A 23,044-nucleotide genomic window follows, 5' to 3' on the forward strand; every position below is an offset into this window, starting at 1 on the left:
CCTCAACTCCATTAAGAACAAAATAATAAGCCAGCTCATAGAGAAGATAGAGGAGAATGGGCCGCTGAAGTTTAACATAATGCTGGAGTGCGACTACGAAAAACCTACGGATGCCAGCGAAGACAAGAGGGCATTCAAAACCATGAATGTCCCCCTCTACGCAGTTCATGAGGTGGAGGAAGCAGTTACTGAATCCATCTCTAAGATCTGCAAGGAGGAGGAAGATTACATGGTAAAGGGGTCCGGATGGACTTTGTCAGCAGTCAAGCGACTACAGCTTCGCACAAATAAGCTTGATCCACTCCGTGCCAGCTCCTACATCGAGCTACCGGTCTACATCGAGTCAAAACATGCAGTGATAAATCCGCAGAACCTCGAAGATCACATGTGCTTTAAGTGGGCGATCCTGGTCAAGTATGTGGAAGGGCGGAATCCTGATCGTGTCAACCAGCGCTACCGTGACCTGGAGGGGAAGTTCAACTTCAGCAACATTGACTTCCCTACTCCAATCAAGCAAATACCGCTGTTCGAAAAACAGAACCCCGGAGTCTCCATCAACATTTATAGTATCGACGAGAATCTGAATGTTGTTCCTGCACGAGTCGCTCCTGAAGAGAAAGAACATCATTTCGATCTGCTGCTCTTGGTCAATGACAATTCGTCCCATTTCACATTCATTAAAAAATTTTCTGCCCTGGTTCGGTCCCAACTCACTACACACACTGAGGCTATTCATGTTTGCAAAAGATGCTTCAAGCATTACGATGATCAGGATAGGGTTAGCGGGCTCACTGGTCTTCAGTGTTTGGAAAAACACAGTGAGCTCTGCAAACAACATGCTGCTGTTAGGATGGAGATGCCACAGCTTGATGAAAACGGCCAGCCACCTGTTCTGAAGTTCAAAAACTTCCACCATGCTGATAAAATGCCCATCGTGGTATATTGCGACTTTGAAGCTATTCTGGAGAAAATCCATACGTGTCACCCGAATCCTGATGAGCCATACACGCTGCAGTACCAAAAGCATAATGCATACAGCTACTGCATTTACGTGAAAGCAGATAACTCCGTAATTCCTGCACATCTCACCTCTTCACTTCCTTCACAGCCTGAAGTGTATCGTGGTTGTGACGCAGAAGATAAGTTCATTTCTCGCATTGTGGAGATTGGTCATGATGTACAGAAAATATTTTCTACGTCTGTTCCTATGACTCCGCTCACACATGCACAGAACACTGCTTTTCTGCAAGCAAGTGTGTGTTGCTACTGTGGAGGAAAGTTTGGAGGGGTCGCAAAGAAAGTTCGTGATCATAATCACTTCACCGGCGAGTATCTGGGACCTGCATGTAATGACTGCAACCTTCTCAGGCGCAGACCAAAAAAGTTGATTGTGTTCTACCACAACCTGGCGTATGATCAGAACTTCATTATCAGGAAGTTGGGGTACGACACTAAATACATCTTCATAATTCCTAATTCGGAAGAGAAGCTGATAACTTTTTCCAAGAAGTTGCATGATAAGTTCAGCATCCAGTTTGTTGATACATTCCGCTTTATGAGTCGGGGTCTTGCTTCGCTCGCTGAGTTCTTGCCTGCAGACAAGTTTGTCAGTACTGCTGAGTTTTTCGCTCCTGATGAGTTGGAGTTGGTTACCCGCAAGGGAGTCTTCCCCTACGACTTTGTGGATTCTTTTGCTCGTTTGGATGATACTAGTCTTCCACCTATCGGCGATTTCTACAACAGTCTGAGCGATACTGGGATTTCAGAGACGGATTATGCTTATGCAATGAAAGTCTGGGACAAGTTTCAGTGTGCTACCTTAGGAGAGTACGCTGACTTGTACCTGAAGACGGATGTTCTGATCCTAGCAGATGTATTCGAGAATTTCCGTTCAATATGTTTGGAGACATATAGTTTAGACCCGTCTCACTACATTTCTTGTCCTGGGTTCGCTTTCGATGCGATGCTTCGAACCACAGCTGTACAGCTAGAGCTTCTTACCGATTATGATATGTAGATGTTTTTGGAAGCCGGTATTCGTGGAGGCGTAGCACAAAGAATCAAACGTCATTGTGTTGCGAATAATTCATATGTGCCTGAGACATATGATGCTTCCAAGCCATCCATATTCCTAGAGTATATTGATGCAAATAATTTGTACGGGTGGGCGATGTCTCTGCCGCTTCCAATTCGTCATTTCAAATGGTCGGATACGTCCATTGATGCTATGTCTATTCCGGAAAATTCACCTACTGGCTACATAATTGAGTGTGACGTGGAGTACCCTCACGAGCTCCACGAAAGTCACAAAGACCTTCCGTTTCTCCCTGTGAATCAATGTCCTCCCGGCTCAAAACAATCAAAGCTGATGACAACGTTGGAAAATAAAGAGCACTACATTGTCCACTACAAAAACCTCCAGCAAGCAGTATCGCATGGGCTGAGAGTGACTAAGATACACCGAGTCCTCCAGTTTGAGCAGTCGGCATGGTTGGAGCCCTATATACGACTGAACACCAACAAGCGTAAAGCAGCAGCCAACGAATTCGAGAAGGAGTTCTTCAAGTTGGCTGTGAACTCCACCTTTGGAAAATTGATGGAGAACAAGAGGCGGAGGCTCAAAATGGAGTTGGTGTGTTCCGAGAAGTGGTTCAAGAAACTGGTGTGTCGCCCGTCCTTCAAGGACCGCACAATGTACGAACCGAATTTGACTCTAGTCCACCTGAACCACGAGACCATAATTTTCGACAAACCGATCTATGCCGGACTCACAGTACTTGATCTCTCAAAGACCCTGATGTACGACTTCCATTACAGCACAATGAAACCCAAATATGCAGAAAACATTCACCTAGCTTACATGGACACTGATAGTTTTGTCTATGAGATACAAACCGATGATTTCTACCATGACCTTAAAGCCAACCCTATACTGATGGGGAAGTTCGACACCAGCTGCTACCCGCCCGACCACCCTTGCTTCTCCCCAGTCAACAAAAAGGTTGTTGGCAAATTCAAGGACGAGTGTGGGGGCGAAGTAATGAGCGAGTTTGTCAGTCTGCGGGCCAAACTCTATGCCTACAAGTGCGGTGGCATGGTCGAGAAAAAGGCCAAGGGCATCCAGGTTGTGTGGTAAAAAACCGCATCACATTCGGTGACTACCTGGATGCCCTGCAAGACCACCGCACTAGGAGGGCAGGCGTTAGGGCCATACGCTCAAGGCAGCATGTGCTGTACAGTGAATACAGTAATAAGCTGGCCATAACATGGGAGGACGATAAGCGTCGAATATGTGAAGACGGTATCCCCACGGGTATGTTGGTGATGACATGTAAATATTTTTCTGCGAATAGTTTGGGTGTTGCTGTTTCAATTTGTTGTATAGTTTCAGTTTTTTTTGTTGTATAGTTTCAATTTTTTGTATAGTCTCAATTTTTGTTGTATTGTTTCCATTTCTGTTGTATAGTTTCCATTTCTGTTGTATAGTTTCCGTTTTTTGTTTTGAAGTTTCCGTTTTTTGTTTTATAGTTTCCGTTTTTTGTTTTATAGTTTCCATTTTCGTTGTATAGTTTCCATTTTTGCTATATGGTTTTATTTTTTGTTGTATAGATTCGTTTGATGTGTATGTATTTTTCTTTAATCCAGAACTTGTTTTTGTAGCATTCGAGGTTATTTAAATAAATATGATAATACCTACATACTGCTTATTATTTTAAATATAGAACATTTATTCAAGTAAATCAAAATTTAAAAAATGTGAAATTGTACGCAAACATTAAAATATCTGCTTCCATGCAGCTTTTAAACACGAGTATGCAAACACGGACTCTGAAAAATTTCTGGTCCGCTAAGATGGAGTAATAAATTTATATTTTTTAAAATTATAATTACTTTAACTATCGCATCCACAGAAATGAAATAATAACATATATGTTAGTTAAAACCTGTAAATTATTATGCCTTTAAGAATAAATGGTTGTCACAACAACAAAATGACTGAGGATTTTATGGTCTATAAGGATCATAACAACATTGGTACGGGATAGAAATTCGGCCTTACATACACTAAGGTGCTTTAGGATGGTGATGACATCATCGGATGAAATCAATATGGCGGAATCCAGGATGGCTGCCTCTAGCAGACGATAATGGTTTAGATTATTGTTTTTATAATAAATTTATTTTAAAGATGGTGGTGTTACGAAAAATTGCGACAGGGATGAGTGGGGTGTTCGATGATGTAATCGTAATGTAGAAGAGTGGGGCGCTCGATGATGTAAACGTAATGTATAGGAGTGTGGTGCTATATAATTGTAACATTTAATTAAAATTAAATTATTAATTTTTATTTTTTTAATTAAAATCGGATAATAAATATGGATTTTCAAGATGGCGGACATGACATCATAATAAGGTGGAATGTTCTAGAAAACAAAATGGTCGTCGGGGTTAAAGTCAAATCCAAGATGGCGGCTGGAAGTGACGTAACCCAAGATGGCGTCCGGAAGTGACGTAATCCAAGATGGCCGCTGGAAGTGATGTAATCCAAGATGGCGGCCGGAAGTGACGTAATCCAAGATGGCCGCCGGAAGTGACGTAATCCAAGATGGCCGCCTCTAATCCCTGAATCCCCAGCCCCCAGCCCCTGTGCCAGAACATACTATAATTACCTACTACAATGATACAACGTCTAGAAACAAGCAATACTTTGTTCACGCAGAAGTATTCCAGTACCAACCAGTATTTGGCTGAATCCTCCCGACACAATATGTGGCCGAAAACGACACGTTCAAGATGCTCTAACATAGGGGAAACAAAGCCCATAGATTTCTAAAAGGTTGCAGAATGGAACTTTTTATGTAACTTTAAAACTTGAAATGATTTCGGAAGCAGTGTTACGTATACGTCCCATCAAACAGGTACAACAGTATCGTGCTATATACTCGGATTTGTACCAAAGTACCCGATAGTTTACAAATCATGTAATACTTTACTTCAGACTAGCTCCTAATTGCTTCGGTGCCGGTTTATTCGAAGCCTCAACTGTCCAATGTTACACATACTTATTATGTGGCGACGTCGCATTCGTCTGTTGCTCCTATTGGCGGAGCAGGTGTTCGGCATACAGTTCTAGTTCTCTCATTCACCTGTGAAATGTACTCATCAATTTAAGGGGGGAGTGTGGGGGGGGGGGGGGGGGGGGGGTACGAAGCACCAAAATTATAAAAAAATTCAATTTTTTTTATTTAGTCATCCAAATCTTTGAACATTCCTCTTTCCAGTGGTGTATCAATTTTGATTGTGCACCTACTAGAAATATTCAAATTATTATTTTTTCCTAAAATAGTGCAGGTCAATCTTAATTATATAAATCTCGTGTCACAATGTTTGTCCTCAATGGACTCCTAAACCACTTAACCGATTTCGATGAAAATTGGCATTTAGGTGAAATATTTTCCAACTTGAGAGATAGGATAGTTTTTATTTCGATTAATGATCTTAATCTTATAATTTTAGAGTTTTCTAATGTGATGTATGTATGAGTTGGCAGAAAATCACCACGGCAACGGCTGTAGCATTGTTGATGCTTCATTCGTCTCCATGGCAACGACTATTTCATTGTTAGTGTAGTCCTCATCACTCATTAAATACAGACCACCAATTTTTAGATATATACAGGTAAATAACTATACACTGGTAGAACAAAGTCGGTCGGGATTTGAAAGTGATATAAATTATTCAAATTAAGAAGACAATTACTAACTACATCTGATTTCTAAAAAGGTCCCCTTCACCAAGTAACTGATTTCGATGAAAATGGGCATTTATGTGTAATTTTTTCCAACTTGAGAGATAGGGTAGTTTTTATTTCGATCAATGGTCTTAAAAATTTATTAATAATAATAAACTGATCATCAATGTTGGTTGGTGTTTAAGTCCGGGAAACAGTGGGCACTTCGTCTCCATGACAAAGTTGCGTGCTCGAGAGTCGGGAAACCATCGGTGCTATTCGTTTTTTCTTCGGTACATTACAAAGCATTGTATTAAATTTTTGTCAAAATTAATTAATTTTCATTTTATTTCATTTATTATAACTGTAAATAAGATATTTGGTCTCATTTCCCCCTCCCCCCCCCCCCCCCCCCAATTAATACAACCGTGCGAAGCCGGATCGGGCAGCTAGTTCTATATAAAAGGTTTAGGGGAAATCCAAGACTCGCAGACCTGCTCACTTGAAGCTCGTGTTTTGGTTGCTTGTTTCTTGTGTTTGGTGGTGTTTTGTGCTTCTAAGTACTGTTTTACGTAGCCTACGAGCATCGTTTTAAATAGTGTTTCTTATTTCGTTGTGCGATGTAAACAAACTGCCTGGCCAATGATACATCGATCGCGAATGGCGGCATATCGATTGTTTCGCCCACTGCCTACACCTGCGACCAAGATGGCCGACTCTGACACTTTTTCATTTCCTTTGGGGCAGCCACCACTCTCGCCCCTTCCACATCGTGCCCAGCGTACACCAAAATCCTGGGCGACACCTGGCCAGAGTTCTGCACATGCTCTTTCTTCGTGTTCCGATTCTGACGACACTTCGCCTGCTCGTGGCCACCTTGCAAAGAAGCCTTCTAGTATCTCTAAGGGTGCAGCGAAGGCGATCGTGTCACGCAACTGGCTTGCGTGTCAGCATCAGGATGACGAAGGTGGCAGCACGCCCTCTTCTCGCGCCACTGCCCGGGCCGACCTGCACAAATCCCGGCGTACCAAGCAAGACACCAACTTGGCGCAGAAGCGCCATGCTGCCTCCAATGTTGACGCCACGATTGATGCTGTGGCCCGGGGATGCGCTCCTGCCGCCTCCAGTTCGCGGGTGCCGCCTGGACTGAAGTTTTGCATCGGATCGACTCCGACTGCCCTGACACGAGCCCCCGGCTCCGGGGCTTGCTCCCCGACATCCATCTGCTCCACCGCGTTGAGGAGACCTGGCGCAGCCTCGCCGCGGTGGGCCCTTGCCTGGCTCCTCTGTCGGTGAGCTGCTTTCCAGTTGCCCGAGGATGTCAACTGGTGCCGCCACGACCTCGGCGAAAGGGGAAAGTGCCAGTCTTCAGTGGCGGACCCTGGCGTGCCCAGCCAGGCCATCAACGTCCCCCGTGGTCGTCCCGGCGGCGGCCGACCGCCTCGCCCAGCCGGCCCAGCGAGATTTCTCTTCGGCGACTGCACCCGCTGTGACCACTCGCCCGCCTCGGTGGCGCAGGGCGGTGATCTTGCTCCGCGGCGCATTCCGCCGATCGTGGTGAACACCAAGCTGAATGTTGATGCCATTCGTGGCAATCGGCAGCAGCTGCAGGGCAACCCTCTGTATGACCGGTCAGCTTCCTACCCTCACCGCCGCCTCCTTGACTACCGTGCCCAGCACCCTCCCTACTCCCATGTGATTCCCTGTTTCCCGCGTCCTGCCCTCTCCTTGCCGGGCGCGGGCTTGTCGCGGCGCTTCCTTCCTTCCTGGGGCGAGCGGGCGGCTTGCCGGGCGCATTCCCTCCCCTCCCGGCCCGGTCTGCACCCACGCCTCGTGCTGGCCGCCCGCGTCCCTGTGTGCAGGTACAGTGTACTGGCCATTGTGGTTCAGGAATACTATTCTGCAAGCATGTTTTTTTGTGGTTTTATTGTATTCTGCTGATCCAACATGCCGAGGTTTTCTAATAAAGTATTCAAAAAACGCGCAAATTGGAAAAATAACGCGAAATTGAATGACTATTATTTTCGGGATTGCTACAAATTTTACTTCTAATATAGACCAAAATAACCTAAAAGGAGACTGTTCCAGTTCTGTGCATCATGTTCTTGAAAACTTTTGTAGAAAAAAACTAGGCTAAGTGAAAGAAAATTACCGTAACATAAATACAGGAAGCGAAATTTTTGAGGTTATTGATATTTCTATACTGTCAGAGATACTTCAGAATAATCTTTTATGCAAGCAGTGTGCTAAAAATGGCATATGTCTGAATATAAACAAACATATAGGCCTGGCTGCAGAGTTAGAAATATTTTGTAAACATTGTAATTACAAGACAACATTTTCCAGTTCTACTAGTATAAATGTAAAAAAATCCTGATAAGCAAAAGATTTCAAGTAAATATTATAGTGTAAATATTAGGTTAGTTTATGGACTTTGCGCAATTGGCAAGGGAAGAGCCGCTGGTGCCATGTTAAGTGGTGTAATGAATTTACCAAGTCCACCATCAAAATTTGATCGATATGTATATGTGGTAGGTTCTGATGTGGAGGATGTTGCTATGAAAAGTATGAAGGCGGCTGTTGAAGAAAATAACATGGATCGTGACATAACTGTGGCGTTTGATGGCTCTTGGCAGAAATGGGAACATACGTCACTAAATGGTATAGTTTCAGCCACAAGTGTAGATACAGGAAAGGTAATGGACATTGCAATCATGTCTAACCACTGTAAATGCAAAGGATTACCAGGAAATCATCATGAAGAGCGGTTTTCATCAAACTACAGTCGATCTAGTGGTGGTATGGAGGTTTCTGGAGTAAAAGAGATTATTGAGCGTTCATTGTAACTGTATAATACAAGATATGTGCGCTATTTAGGGGATGGTGACTCAAAAGCATTCAAGGCAAATGAAGAAATGAAACCATATGGCAAGTGTGTACAGATTACAAAACTGGAATGTGTTGGACATGTTCAAAAGCGAATGGGTTCAAGACTGAGACGACTGAAAACAAGCATGAAAGAAAAATAAAGTTGAGTGATGGAAGAACACTAGATGGTAAAAACAGACTGACAGACTCCACCATTGATATTATCAAGAATTATTATGGACTTGCAATAAGACAGAATACTGAAAGTGTGGAGAAAATGAGGACAGCTGTCTGGGCTCTGTTTTGTCACATTTCATCGACTGATGACAACCCACAACATGCTTTGTGTACAAAAGGAGAAGAATCATGGTGTAAATATAAGAGGAAAAATTACAGGAGAAACTTATACCATTCTCACAGTTTACCATTCGCCATAATGGAAGAGGTAAAACCAATTTTTCGGGATCTGTTACAGATCAATCTCCTGAAAAAGTGTCTTCATGGACGTACTCAGAATCCAAATAAATGGGTGAATACTGTCATATGGAGTAGGTTGCCCAAAACTGAGTTTGTGCAAATAAAGACCCTTCATTTTGGTGTTTATGATGCGGTAGCATCATTCAATCAAGGGAATATTACAAAATGTAAGGTATTGGAAGAACTGGGGTTGAGTATTGGCTCTCGCACTGCTGATGCTATGCTACAAATTGACTTAGAAAGACTAGCAAGCTGAAATGAGAGTCAGAAATTTGCACAAAAAGATCAGACAGGCTAGGAGGAATGCCAAAAGGAAGCTTGAGAGTGAAATGGAAGACATTGACAATCCTAGTTATGGAACAGGCATGCTCTGATTGCCAACTTTGAAGGTCATTTTCTAAAAACCTCTTTTTTCAAACTTTAAGGTATATTTTCTTGACTGGTTTAATGCTGGGAGACGAAACTAACAGAATGTCTTGATAATGTGGTTCTATGCATACGGAAATAATAAATATTCACAATAATAAAAATAAAAAAATTATATAACCTCAAAATATGATACAAAATTACAAAAGTTAAAAAAGAAATTATAAAATATTAAATATTCATTGTTTTACTATATTGTTATTTCAGCGTCAATATGAAATATATACATAATTACAACCTGTAAAATTCTGGAACAAATAGCTTTCATAGATTTATCTAAAATGTTCCTTATGTAAACCCTATATTAACATTGCAAGCATAGGGTGCTCCGTACCCCCTTAAGTTTTCACACTGTCTCTGGTCTGGTCAGTAAAGTGACCATTATTGTGGTTTTGGTGACAAGTGTTTGAGACCCACGGTCTATTGCAGGAGGACTTACATAGTCACTATAGTTTAATACCTAATTGTGTTCAAACATCTTTGATTTTAATAATTTTCTGCTTACAATAGCGTAAAATTCTTGTGGACTACAGATTCAAGAAAACAACTGTTCACGCGATTTAAATACACTGAGTTATATATTGCATTTCAATTAATATTCATACTATTCTGCAATGTCAAAGTGGTCCGATTAGTTCTACTATATATTCACAACATATTCCACAATATAAGTATACTTAAGTATAATTAAATATAATCGTACCACAAAATAAAATGTTATTTGTTACTTGAAGATTGGCAACATTTATTCCCTTCAGTTCGTTATAACTTGCCGGACTAAGAGCATACGTGTATACAAGCATGCGCAGAATTCCCAAAGTAAGGGCATGTGTGACATAGACGTTACGACCCAAGTGTGTTAAATAAAAGGTCATGTATTAGAGGGCAACATTGATCAATGGTCGATATGTTATCACAGGGGCGCCAGTTCGTTAAAAATAATAAAGTTTTTCTAATTTTTAAACCCCTATTTGAGACCATCCACAAAACAGCACAACGAAATTCCATTACTAGTAATATTCGACTTTTATCGCATAATCGTCGCATCAACAGTTTCAAGTGCAGACAATATAAAAAAATCTTATTAATCGTCACATAACTCGCATAGCATTTATTCATATAGGCGCACTTTGTTTTTTTTTTGTTTAGTGTAGATAATTTTGTATGCATTTCTCGTACTACGTCATATAAACTATCGTACAAATGCCGTATATTATACCATTAACTATAGTGTATGTACGAGAAGTGTTGTAAAATCACCAAAGATTGCGTACCCCATACGCTAAACTAAAGCGCATGTACGAGAACTCTCGTATTTGGGCAAAACTGACGTGGTCAAGTTAACACAAGACAAATGCGGTAGGAAATGATTACATAAATTACGTATTTTTAATAACTGGGATGTATTTATTTTCTTTGGCCTTTTTGGTTATAACAGTCAGGTACTGAAAATATTAATTTAATCTTGTGTGTTAAAAGTACTGGTCCAGTAAATTTTACAGTACGGTACTAAGTTGACTAGCATAGTCGCGGCAGCCATCATTATTTCTCGTGTTTTCTTTTTTCCGACACAAATTTCTATAATCACACTTCTTACGTTTCGTTTACAATATTATTGTTCTTAAGTGATTTGCGATGAGCAGGCTTACATCGTTTAAGTTTTCCAAATGGAGAAAAGATAATGACGTCCCAGATGACCCAGAACCACCCCAAAAAATGTCTAAAGTTTCTTCTGGCGAGTAGCATTCTTCCAAGAAAACAGCAACTGCAGTCAGCGGGTTTTTCCCCGATATTCCATCAACGCCATCACAATTGTCAGGTAATTTACAAGTGCAGCGTAATTATTCTGACCAAACTGATATTAGGAGCAATAGTTCCAGGTCTGTTCTGTGGAAATATTATACTCAGGCCGCCAGATGCAAAACATGCCATATATTGGTTCAGAATTCTACTGACACTATTCTGAAGCAACATCTTGCTAATCATGAAACATGTCGAAAGCAGAATAATTTGTTGAATGTGAAAGATGTGCGTCCTTGGGAATATTTTTCACAAGTAGGAATTTGCAACACATGTAAGAAAGTGTTGTGTACACCTACAGGAACTACATCTACCCTTACAAGACATGTGGATCAACATCCGCTCATCAAAAGTGAGTATTTGAAAGCCAGTCAAAGTATTCTGGCACAAAAATCTGCTGCAAAAGACACATGTGGACAACAAACCCTCAGCACCATGCTAAATACAAGTTTGCCTTCCAACAGTGCTCGTTCCAAGGCAATAACAAAACAGATAGGTGTAATGATAGCTACAGACTATCAGCCTTTTTCGGTTGTGTATGATAAAGGCTTCAGAGATCTTGTTCATCTTCTCGAACCAAAGTATATAATGCGATCTAGAAGTACATTTTCACGCAGGGTCATACCAGACCTATTTGACCACACAAGACAAAAAGTGGAAGAGAGATTGGCTGCAGACTTAACAAAGGGTGTTGAATCTGTTTCTGTCACGGTGGATTGTTGGACATCTGCTGCGCAAGATCCTTATGTGTCACTTACTGCACATTACATGTCCCCAGAAATGAAAATTACCAATCAGACTTTAGAGTGCAGCTTTTTCCTTGGAAGTCACACTGGCCTGAACATAAAAACAAAACTGGAAGGTATGTTCAGCAGCTGGAAAATTCCTTCAACAGTTGCAATTTTTGTAGTGACTGACAATGCCAAAAATATGGTATCAGCCATCCAAAATACGCACATTCAGGGGATTTCCAGAGGTCCAGACAGGGGGTGATGAGAGGAAGAGGAGGCAGGAGACAGTGCGAAAGACGCGCAGTGTGAAAGTAAGCAGACAACCAACACGCTTCATTGAAACAATGTGAAAAGGGGAAGGTGTTGTAGGAGTTGGTAATGACTAGTGGGAATGTTGGAAGAGACGGTTGGCGGACGTGAGAGGCTAGCCAGTCGTTGTTGTTTTATTTGAGAATGTGGAATAAAGATGAGAGTTGTGTAAACAAAGTAATAAGTACATCAGAGTAATGCCAATAATACCAATGATTACTTAATACCTGTTAAGATCTTCAACATGTGCAGCTCATTCACTACAACTCGCTGTACATGATGCCCATAGCACTCAAAGTAGTTTGAGTTCAGTACTGAAGAAAGCAAAATGTATTGTTGGTCACTATAATTTAAGCACTCAAGCTTTAGCCAGACTTCGAACATTTCAGGAGCAGTTGAATTTGCCCTGCAAAAAACTGAAAACAATGGTAGCGACAAGGTGTAACTCTGAGTTCTACATGCTTGCCAGCCTTGTTGAGCAAAGAGCAGCAGTATCGGCAGAACTTGCAAAATCTGGCAAAATAGAGAGTTTAAACTTAATTAAATGAATGGGATACTGAAATTGGTCTCGTGGAAATCCTGGGTCCAATTCAAGAAGCAACAAAAGAGCTTTGCAGAAAAGATATGCCCACCCTTTCAATGATGATCCCTATCAGCAGCATTCAGGGTACTTTGCCGGACTTAACAACACCAGAAAGGTCAGGTTTTGGTGTTGTTTATGGAAAGAATTTGTTAAAAGCAATTATGTGCCGCTTTCCATCATACCTGCCGGCTAAGCTGCTGGATCCCAGATTTAAGGGCTTGATTTTGGAAGAGCATGAGCTGCAACATGGAAAAGCAATGCTTCTGCAAGAACTTAAAGTCCAGGTAAGAGGGGACATTACACCACCATCATCTCCATTACCAAAAGTTTTTCCACAAGCAAAACCCTACTCAATTTGGAAAGCATTTGAAAAGTGTGTTACAGCAAGCTGCAGTATGAGTAAGTGTGCTGCAAACACATTAGAAAAAGAAATTGACAAGTACTTAAAGAAACCAACAGTAAACAGAACTGAAAATCCTTGTACCTGGTAGAGTGAAAATAAAGACAATTTTCCACATTTGTATGTAGCTGCAAAAACGTTTCTAGCAATTCCTGCAACATCTGCAAGCAGCGAGAGACTTTTTTCAAAAGATGGCACTATTGTTACATCTAGACGAGGCTCGCTTAGTTCCCCGCACGTAAAAAGACTTGTTTTTCTTCATGACAATTTATAAGTAGGCCTATTGTATAAAATGTGACAATGTTCCAGTAATGTTGAATTTAGATTATAATGTGGCCCTGTTTTGTACACTGAACTTTCACTATCTCACCACTTAAATTTTGTAATGTAGATAGGTAACTTAATTCACCTGCGACTTTTTTTAATGTCCTATTAAAAAGTTTTTCTTTTTAAAAATGTTAGGTTATGTCTACCACAAAAATATGTTATGTGGCCTTATGCTGAATGTTCGTCATCTTTATAATATTGTATTTTTTTTAATGAAGGTTAGTGTACACTAAAAAAGAAAGATAGTCTTTTTGAAATTTAGATGGAACTTCTTCATGAATAATTAAAAGTGTGTGTGTGTATATATATGTATATATGTGTGTGTGTATATATGTATATATATGTGTGTGTATATATATATAAAGAAATTAAATGCAAAATGATTTTCTCTAAACTGTTTTCTTTCCTTCATGATTTATTCCATAAACTTATAAAATGTTTGGAATGTTTTAATAAAGTTAAGCAGTATAATGTTTTAATTTTACATATAGCTGGAAAACCTTTCTTTCTCACCATTCATTTAAAGACAAAAATGCTGGTCATCGGTTCATTTTAATTCAAAACAATTATTTCTGTATGAGGTTCGGTTCGGCTCGATTCGAAACCAGAGAACTGAGGTTCGCCCAGCTCTAAAAAAATTAGTAAAAAAAGGACATGTTTAATTACTTTTTTTAATATACTTCATTTTTTTAATAACAAGGTAAATGAATAAAATTCACGATTCCGTTTAATGAATATATTGTGACAGAAATATACATGTCAAATATTTTGTTTTTCGCATGTAGAAGCAAAGGTAGTAGTAGTAGTAGTAGTAGTAGTAGTAGTAGTAGTAGTAGTAGTAGTAGTAGTAGTAGTAGTCGTAGTAGTAGTAGTACGTATCTTTCTTCCTCTCTCGCGAACGTAAGCCCCGTCCCTCTGGCTTCCATCACACCAGATCTCCATCTCAGCATCTGCTCACCTGCTAAATACTTAAAACAGCTTGTTAGAAACTTAGACATAAAGCTTGCAACGAAGCTCTCTGTGGTTTTTGCATGGGCTGGAGACCGTCACCGCTAAACAGACCAGTCACGCACAAGCCCTTTCCTTCATATGCAGTATGCATAATATATGTAGGTAAAGTCCTTATGAAGTACGTCATTATTTAGCAGTGGCACATTACAACGATGCAAGATTACTAGGAAAACCATTACATTAACATATGATACATGAGGAGTTTTCGTGCAAAACTTGATAAGTCCACCTTAAATGGTTTTGAGATAATGATGGAAAACCTGTAACTCATAGCAAAACATTAGTAAAACTTTTGTAACAAGCATAAATTGTGCTTGAATTGCGTATTAATGTAAGGTTAGTAACAAGTTGATACACTATTTAGTTTGGTAGATAATTAAGAAACAAATATGGGCATGTCAGGTTTTGTTGTAACAAAACAAACGAATATGGAAATGTTGAGTTTTGTATGAAACACATTTTAGACAAGTTGGGTTTTGATAGTAAAACATAACACATAGTTAAATTTCATGATTGTTGTTATTGATTATAATAAATTGGTAGTACTTATAACACGTTACCATATTAAATACTTTAATTTTATATTGATACACTGTATTTACATTATCCACATTGAGGCCGGGCCCCATCAGAGTCCCAACTCCCACTGCAAGCACATACTCTTGTTTCCTTCCACAAGGTAACACTTGCCCAGATGGGGCCTAACCTGCATATGAAATTCAAAATCAAAACCAAAATCAAAACCTATGCTGAAAAATGTTAGGTGGCAAAAACATTGACCGAACACAAATATATTTTCCAAGTTTATTGTTAATCTTTATATCTCATAAATAGTACAAAAATAGTTAGATCTCATAAATATATCACAAATATTTTATAATTGACTAGATATATCTCATAAATAGTACAAAAATAGTTAGATCTCATAAATAACAAATATTTTATAATTTACACACAATAAATATATCTGACTTTAATGCTTTCTTTGGTTTTTTTCAAACTCTAGGCTGGAAAAGCCAACATTTATTATGCTTCATGTCTTTAGACCAAACATAAACTATTACAACTCGTAAGGAAAATGTAGAGCTAAAATAAATTATTGAAAGCAATATGGCCGCCAACAACAAACAAAATGAACAGGAGGTGCAGCAAATTTTACCAAGTGCCAATCCACATTATGAACACCTAAAGAAACACTAAGTTTAAACAGGTGCATCATATTCGCACAAAACACAAGTCCAATGGTTACTACTCAAAGTTATTTTCATAATTATCAAAACTTTAAACTCTACTGGCCATATCATAACAAATAATTACAACACTCATACTTAGCTCTCCAAAACACCTTGCCTTCTGTCAATATCTCTCTCTCTCTCTCTCTCTCTCTCTCTCTCTATCTCTCTCTCTATCTCTCTCTCTATCTCTCTCTCTATCTCTCTCTCTATCTCTCTCTCTCTCTCTCTCTCTCTCTCTCTCTAATGCCTCATGATGATGTGGGTGATGGTCCTGCTGCTCCATAGTTAACTGGTCAAAATTCCGAGCTTATGTACCCATTTCTCACCCCCCCCCCCCTTCCCCCTATTGCCACACCAAATCTCGGGATTAATAGAGATGATTTTCGAATGCTCTAGAAGGATCTTCATACCAGTTCACATAATCGATAAACAACCAATTTCCGGGATTTATTCTTCTTGCTAAATCCGGAGTTGGTAACACCGAATTCGATGTTGTGTAGAAATGAAGTCTCCACTTTGTCTATGGTATTTTGTTTGAAAGTGCACTGTCTTCTGCCGCACATAGACGTAGCCTATCTATGAGTCGTGACGTCACAAGAGGTCAGTTTATTCCTACACATCAACATGAAAGGTAAGCTTCTTCATGTCCTTAAATGTTTTGTGGTGCAGGGTCATAAATTAATGTCTCGTGACCACACATGGTCACAACATGAAAAAATATTACAATGGCTCTCTTCTACAGTAAACAGATAAATACACTTACATGGTGGCTTCTCTGAAGTTATGCACTAACCACAATGTTTACTCGAACATTTAAACGAAATTATAAATCACTACACTATATATCACACAATGTGTAATACAATGTATATACATTGTATTGTTATATTCTCTCTGCCGTGTCGGTTTGCCTCTACTCGATCCCCTTCAACCTTCAACCCTACTCCTTCCCTTTCTCCCGCCAGAAGTGTGGCCAATGAGAGCGTCGGCGAGTCGGAAATATGCCTCCGGGGCTTCAACCAGCCTGCTATCGCCCGGCAGCGTGGCTTCTCCACATGTTTTTTCTCAATACAACCTCCCTGGTTCTGGCTAGTCTACGTTACTTCAGATGCCAATGTTATTATTTTTAGAGTAAACATTTCTGCTTTGAAAAAACAGGTACCGATTGTTATGTGTTGTGATTTCTATGGCTATTGCTAAATGTTGAGCTATTTTCATTGACTGAAATTTTTATTTTGATTTCCAGGGCTATGATTGCAAGCTTTTGAATCTTCTTTCACATCTCTGAGGAGGAATTTCTTACTCTATGGCCACTCGTGAGATCTCTATTTTGCTTTATGTAGGTAAGTAAACCTATGCATTAACATGTCATTTTGGTTAAAAAAATATATAATTTAACATAAAATCTTACCAGTATTACTTGTGATTTTATACCATCGTGTAACAATAAGCTATGCAATATTTCAACTCATGAAATTGCAATTCTATTCTCAGGCCCGATGTGTTTTTCATGGGGTATGTGATAATCGAATGTGACCAGTACCAGTTCATCTACAACTCCAGCCTACCAGTGCAGTAAGTGTATCTTCTTGTGTAACTCTCATTTAAGAGACATACTTTAAAGTGTCTTAAATTTAGCTGAATAAGTGTGGTTATTTTAAAACCATATGTATAAAAGGCGACATATAGCAAAAAGAAATATTAATAACTCTTAATTAATCATGTATACACTAATGCTTTGTTTTAAGAAAACACTTCAAAACTTACAATTTCATTGACATACTGCAGTAACACATAAATTACCACTAAGTTATAAAATGTTATACATTAGTAGCTTACTAGCCGTGGCTTTGCTGATCACATTGCAGGCTGATGCTAATTTTGCAACATTATGAAAAAAGTGCAATTATTGAAACATCTTTAAGTAAAGCTATATACACACTTGAATGGCAGGTCAGTATAAGTTTTCATTCATAACAAAAATTCAGATTTTAAATCACAAAAGGGTAATGTAATATGCATAGCATACATTATGTTGGCCTATGCATATCGTGTTTTATTTTTTATAGTGATTTCGCATGCCAATTGCATGTCTATCGTTTAAAAGTATTCGAAATATATTTATATAACCTTGATAAAACCACACCGCCTGTACATTCCATTTGGAATCAAACTTTAAATCATGGTAAAACTTGTGCCTGTTCCTTTTAGGCGAATTTACATGTAAAGACTACCTATTGTAAGCGATCCATTAAAATATTTCCAGATCATTTTTAAATAGTAGTACAAAGAACTATGGACCACAACTTTGTAAAAACCATAGTAAAATTAATTATTCCTAGTTCTTGAAACATTCTGCGATCTTTCAGTACATTTGGTAACATACTGTTGTGAATGGTAATTTGTCAAAAGAGTAACAACTATCCGAAGGCAGTTTCCCAGTGTCTGATGAAGGGTAATGTCGTGTGGCGCACTGCAGGTGCCGCTTCAACAGAGACTGCTGCTTCGGCAACTGCTGCATCGTCAACAAGGACCACCGGGAGCTCTGGGAGACCTGGTACTTCTGGTACGTCGCCCCCAAGACTAGCGCGCACACTGCTATTGTCACCACGCCTACTATAGTTACCTACTGATCCCTGACGATGGCGACTGCAATGTCGACCGAAACGTCGGTGAATTATTCGCCAAGGACGCGGCTACAACCCAGAAGCCAAGCTACTACCATAAGGAAAACCTGTCCTTGGATAGAGCCTGCTAAATCAGCATGGAGGCATAATCAAGGCTGTTTTGTCCACTCACCAAAATGATTCGGTGCCTTAGGTGGTGCATGGCGTGATGCCTGACAAGTCTCACTGACAAACAATTCTTTCCACATCCTTGTATAGTCCAAACCACCAAACATAGCTGCGAGCCAGTGTCTTTGTAAGGACAGTCTCTTCATGACTAACATGCAGAGTCTTTTGAATATGTGATTCCGAACCCCTGGTGGAATGACCACACGAGACATTCTCTGTAAATGGTCAGCTCTTGCTGTCTTCTGAGAATTGGAATATTTTCTCTCCTTCTTGCTTTTCATTTGGCTCCCCTTACATACCCACTTACTAACTCGTTACAGAACTGTATCTGTTTGCATCATGTCTGCAATCGAATTAGCTCTTCATGTTATAACTAATTCTTCCAGAAGAATAATTTCTATTGGGGCTGGTGTCTCAACATCAGGTGTGGACCTAGGAATATGGCTAAGTCTATCTGCATTTGCAACACTGGGGCCTGTAACATAAAACAAAATCATATCTGCTAAGCATGATACTCTAAGAGCATCCATGGTGATATGATATTAGGGGTTATCTTTTTTTGTTGTAAACAGACCAATCAGCGGCAAAGTTCCTATTTCTTCACCCCAGCAATGATACTCAGTGCTCCTTGTTCCGCTATGTGACAGGTTCGGGGTGACGCTGATCTTCCTGTTCGTGCTGACGTCCGCCGCGTCGTTCCTGCTGACGTCGTGCAAGCGCAAGCAGCACAACCTGATCCGCATCCACAACCTGACCTCGCCGCCCGGCGCGCCCGCCATCAGCGCCGTCAGCGGGCCCGGGGGCATCATCCAGCCGCACTTCGCGCAGAAGGGCGCGCTGCAGGAGCCCGTGCGCGCCACGGCCTTCATCGGCACGTGAGTCCGCCTTCGCGCCCGCCCCCGCCTCTTGCTCACCATTTCCAACTCTGCCGAGAATCAATGTTGCACGAGGCTTGTTCACACACGCAACAATGATTTTTATTCAAGTATTTTGGGAAGAAATATGCTATGTCAAAAATATTAATATAAAAATTTTTTTAATGTGCATTACCAGCTGTATAAATATAATAATGTGATTAGTAGCCGAAACATATGCAACATTTCATTTCGCACCAATTGTTTTGTGGGGGATATTACCTGTTTGGCAGCTGTTTGCTTTCAAATTATCTCCTTTTGTTGGTGGAAGTGATACATTTTTTACACGCTTAATATTAGCTTCACCTGTATGTTTGTTTGTGTGTTTGTAACCGACTCCTTTGGGTGCGATTTTGACCCACTTTAAACGGCCAGATTTCATTCAAACTTTGTATATTTATCGAAGACCGATGACAATACACTAATTTGATAAGATTATTCCATTATTAAATTTGCAAAAAAAAATTTTTTGTCAATTTATATAATTTTCATCTATAGTCGATAAGGCAGGAATTGATGTTAAAATTAATTTCCTACCATTATCTTTAGCCGATTTCTCTAATATTAACAAATTTCCGAATACCAAAGAGAATTTTCAGTTCAACAAAATAAGCAGGAATTTAAATTTACAATTTTTGAGGAAATAGCCTTGTTTGCTGTTGTAATGTATGGTGATTTTGTTACCTATTAATTTTGTTCTAATAAAAATAATAGTTTAAAAAACTAAAAAAAATACGCTTTTATAAATAAACCACCTAAATAGTAGAAAATAATTAATAGTTCAAAAAACTAAAAAACCATACTTCCTATAAAAAAACTAATAAATATAAATCATAACAAATAAAAAAATTTAATAAGTTTTAATTAAGAATAGTGTGAAAATTTTTATTAAATAAAAATTAATAATAGTATAAATAAGAAAAAAGTATTTTATTTTAAAAAAAGCCTAAGGTGCTTTTTATTAATACGCTTTTATTTATTAGCTTCATATGTATGTTAGTATGTAACGAAAACTTTGAGCATGATTTGGACCCCCTTCAAAACGTCGGATTAACTCGAAATTTGGCATACTTATTAAGGACCGATGACAATTTAATATTTTAAACAGTTAGACCCGTTATCCTTACTAGGATAATCTGGATTAGCGATTTTTTGCTTTCCTGAGACCTGGAGTTTTTACGTCAAGACCAAGAAGGGAAACTACCAGGCGCGCCGATCACCTATTTCTCGGATAAGTTACCGACTCTGATAAAGATGAAATTTTCGGAGAGGTAACCTGAGAACCGGCTATCTTATCCAAGGGAGGCAGCAGGCGCCCGAATCCCTAATTTCTCGGATACGTTACTGACTTAGAATAAACTTCAATGACTTCCCGAATGTATTGGAAATCATTGATTTTCATAGCAGGATATTGAAATTATTGAGTACTGTAGTTCTTCAACACGCTATATTGGATATTTACTTTAGAAGCAACCAATATCTACTCAAATTCACTTTAATAGTAAAGTGATGTAATAAATAAAAAATTGAGCCACATCTAGAGACATACATGATCTATTAATTGAGACAAGCATATGATTACTCGTCAGAAAAGTTAGGTAGTTTCGTACGTTATACGAGTTCTGATATAAAACAATATTTATCGATTTTATTTTAACTGCAGTCAATATCTATTCAAAATTTACTTTAATAGTTAATTGATGCAATAACTATCAAGTTTGTTTACATTGTTATAAAATTTATTTCATACCTAGATAAACAAGTTCACTTTAAAAAATTTAGCCACCTATAGAAACATACATGATGTATTCATTGAGACAAGCATATGGCTACTCGTCAGAAAAGTCAGGTAGTTTCGTACGTTTCACGAGTTCTAATATAAAACAATATTTATCGATTTTACCTGAACTGCGGCCAATATCTATAAAAAATCGACTTTAATAGTTAATTGATGTAATAACTTTCAATTTTTTTTTACATTGTCATAAAATTTCTTTCCCACGTCGATAAAGAAGTATCACTTTAAAAATAAATAATAGTTTAAAAAAAACTAAAAAAAACACGTTTTTATAGAAAATCCAAATAAAAAATAAAAAAATGTATTTTATTTTAAAAAAAGCGTGGGGTGCATGGTGTCAATAGTTATAATTATTTTATTGACAGATATGAGTAGAAGGATTATCATTTTGATAATATCTTAATAAGCACCCCATGCTTTCAAGCGTTAATAAAATCAAATTCATTTTTTATTAACGCTTGAAAAAACTTGATTCCTTATAAAATATTCATATAAGATTCTTTAGATGAAAATTGACTCTTAGGGAGTAGATTTCAATAAACTCCAAAATCAAAATGGTTAAGAAAAAAATAGTTTTGATAAAAGATTAGTGGTACCGCAGAAACGCCCCGCACACTTACACACACATATGTATATAATCATGTAAGTGGTTCTGTGCTTCAACCGCGGCACTCGACTAGGTATGCGCATTAGAGTTTGCAGCAGTGTTTGCGCATATAACTCAGATTTCACCGGCCACGAAGAGTCCGCCACCGTCTCTGTGATTGTGTTTAATCATATCGCCGTGTCTATGTTCGTCCGTTGCTCATATTTATATAGGAGAGTAGATTATTGGTGCTCAGTAAACAGCAATAAGAAAATTTTACCGTCACGGCCATATATGGTGGACGATGAAATTTTTTCTTGTAGAGTACTATAGTTTTACTTGAATATTCACCCAATCCAATATTGGTGAGAAATGTGCCGATGGATGAATGGCAAGAGGGTGACTAAAAATGTTATGTCAGCGTCAACCTCAGGGAAGCGGGCCACACCCTGTTGTATAAATGCCTTACCCTCCTATTCGGACCTCTAGGGGGGGGGGGGGGGGGGCATTTAATTGTCCATTGCTCGTGGGAACATCATGGAAAGAAAAAACAAAAATAAATTTAATAAAACACAGAAAAAAGGACATTAGAGAAAAGAAGACAACTATCAATAAAACGAACGTCAAGACTCTCAAGCGAGGAATTAGAAGAGACAAAGAAGAAAAGAACGCTCTATATGAGAAATTAAAGAGCCAAACAGTCAGAGGAAGCCAGAGCAGCTCGTTTGCAGCAAGTGCGTCATTCCATGGCTGAGATCCGAGCCTTAGAATCAGACTAAGCCAGAGAACTTCGTTTGCAGCAAATGCGGCAACGAAATGCTGAATTCAGAAGATTAAGAGGCCACTCCAGTGTTTCAGGGGCACTACACAACCTGCGTTAACCTCATAAGATTCAATGCTATTTTCATTTTGCTTATAACTAATTAACTAATATAGATTTCGAAATGATGCTGGCTTGATATGTAAGACAACGATGCTCTTATCAAAGCCCCTTTCTTCAAAAACGTGCATAAATTATGGTTTTATACTAATCTTTACTAATATCCATAAGTG

The 23,044-nt window shown here is 39.0% G+C and overlaps 1 protein-coding gene across 1 annotated transcript in view; it reads left to right on the forward strand.

Moving 5' to 3' along the window:
- Nucleotides 1-23,044, forward strand: part of LOC134536617 (uncharacterized) — a 53,288-nt gene that overhangs the window by 20,328 nt on the left and 9,916 nt on the right. The window contains exons 2-5 of the mRNA XM_063376410.1: nucleotides 17,145-17,241; nucleotides 17,393-17,473; nucleotides 18,378-18,464; nucleotides 19,341-19,568. Of these exons, the coding sequence (XP_063232480.1) occupies nucleotides 17,409-17,473; nucleotides 18,378-18,464; nucleotides 19,341-19,568 (380 nt within the window). The 5' untranslated portion in view covers nucleotides 17,145-17,241; nucleotides 17,393-17,408. The remainder of the gene's footprint in view (nucleotides 1-17,144; nucleotides 17,242-17,392; nucleotides 17,474-18,377; nucleotides 18,465-19,340; nucleotides 19,569-23,044) is intronic.

Source organism: Bacillus rossius, chromosome 11 (assembly GCF_032445375.1).
Source record: "Bacillus rossius redtenbacheri isolate Brsri chromosome 11, Brsri_v3, whole genome shotgun sequence".
In the NCBI taxonomy this organism is placed as follows: Eukaryota; Metazoa; Arthropoda; class Insecta; order Phasmatodea; family Bacillidae; genus Bacillus; species Bacillus rossius.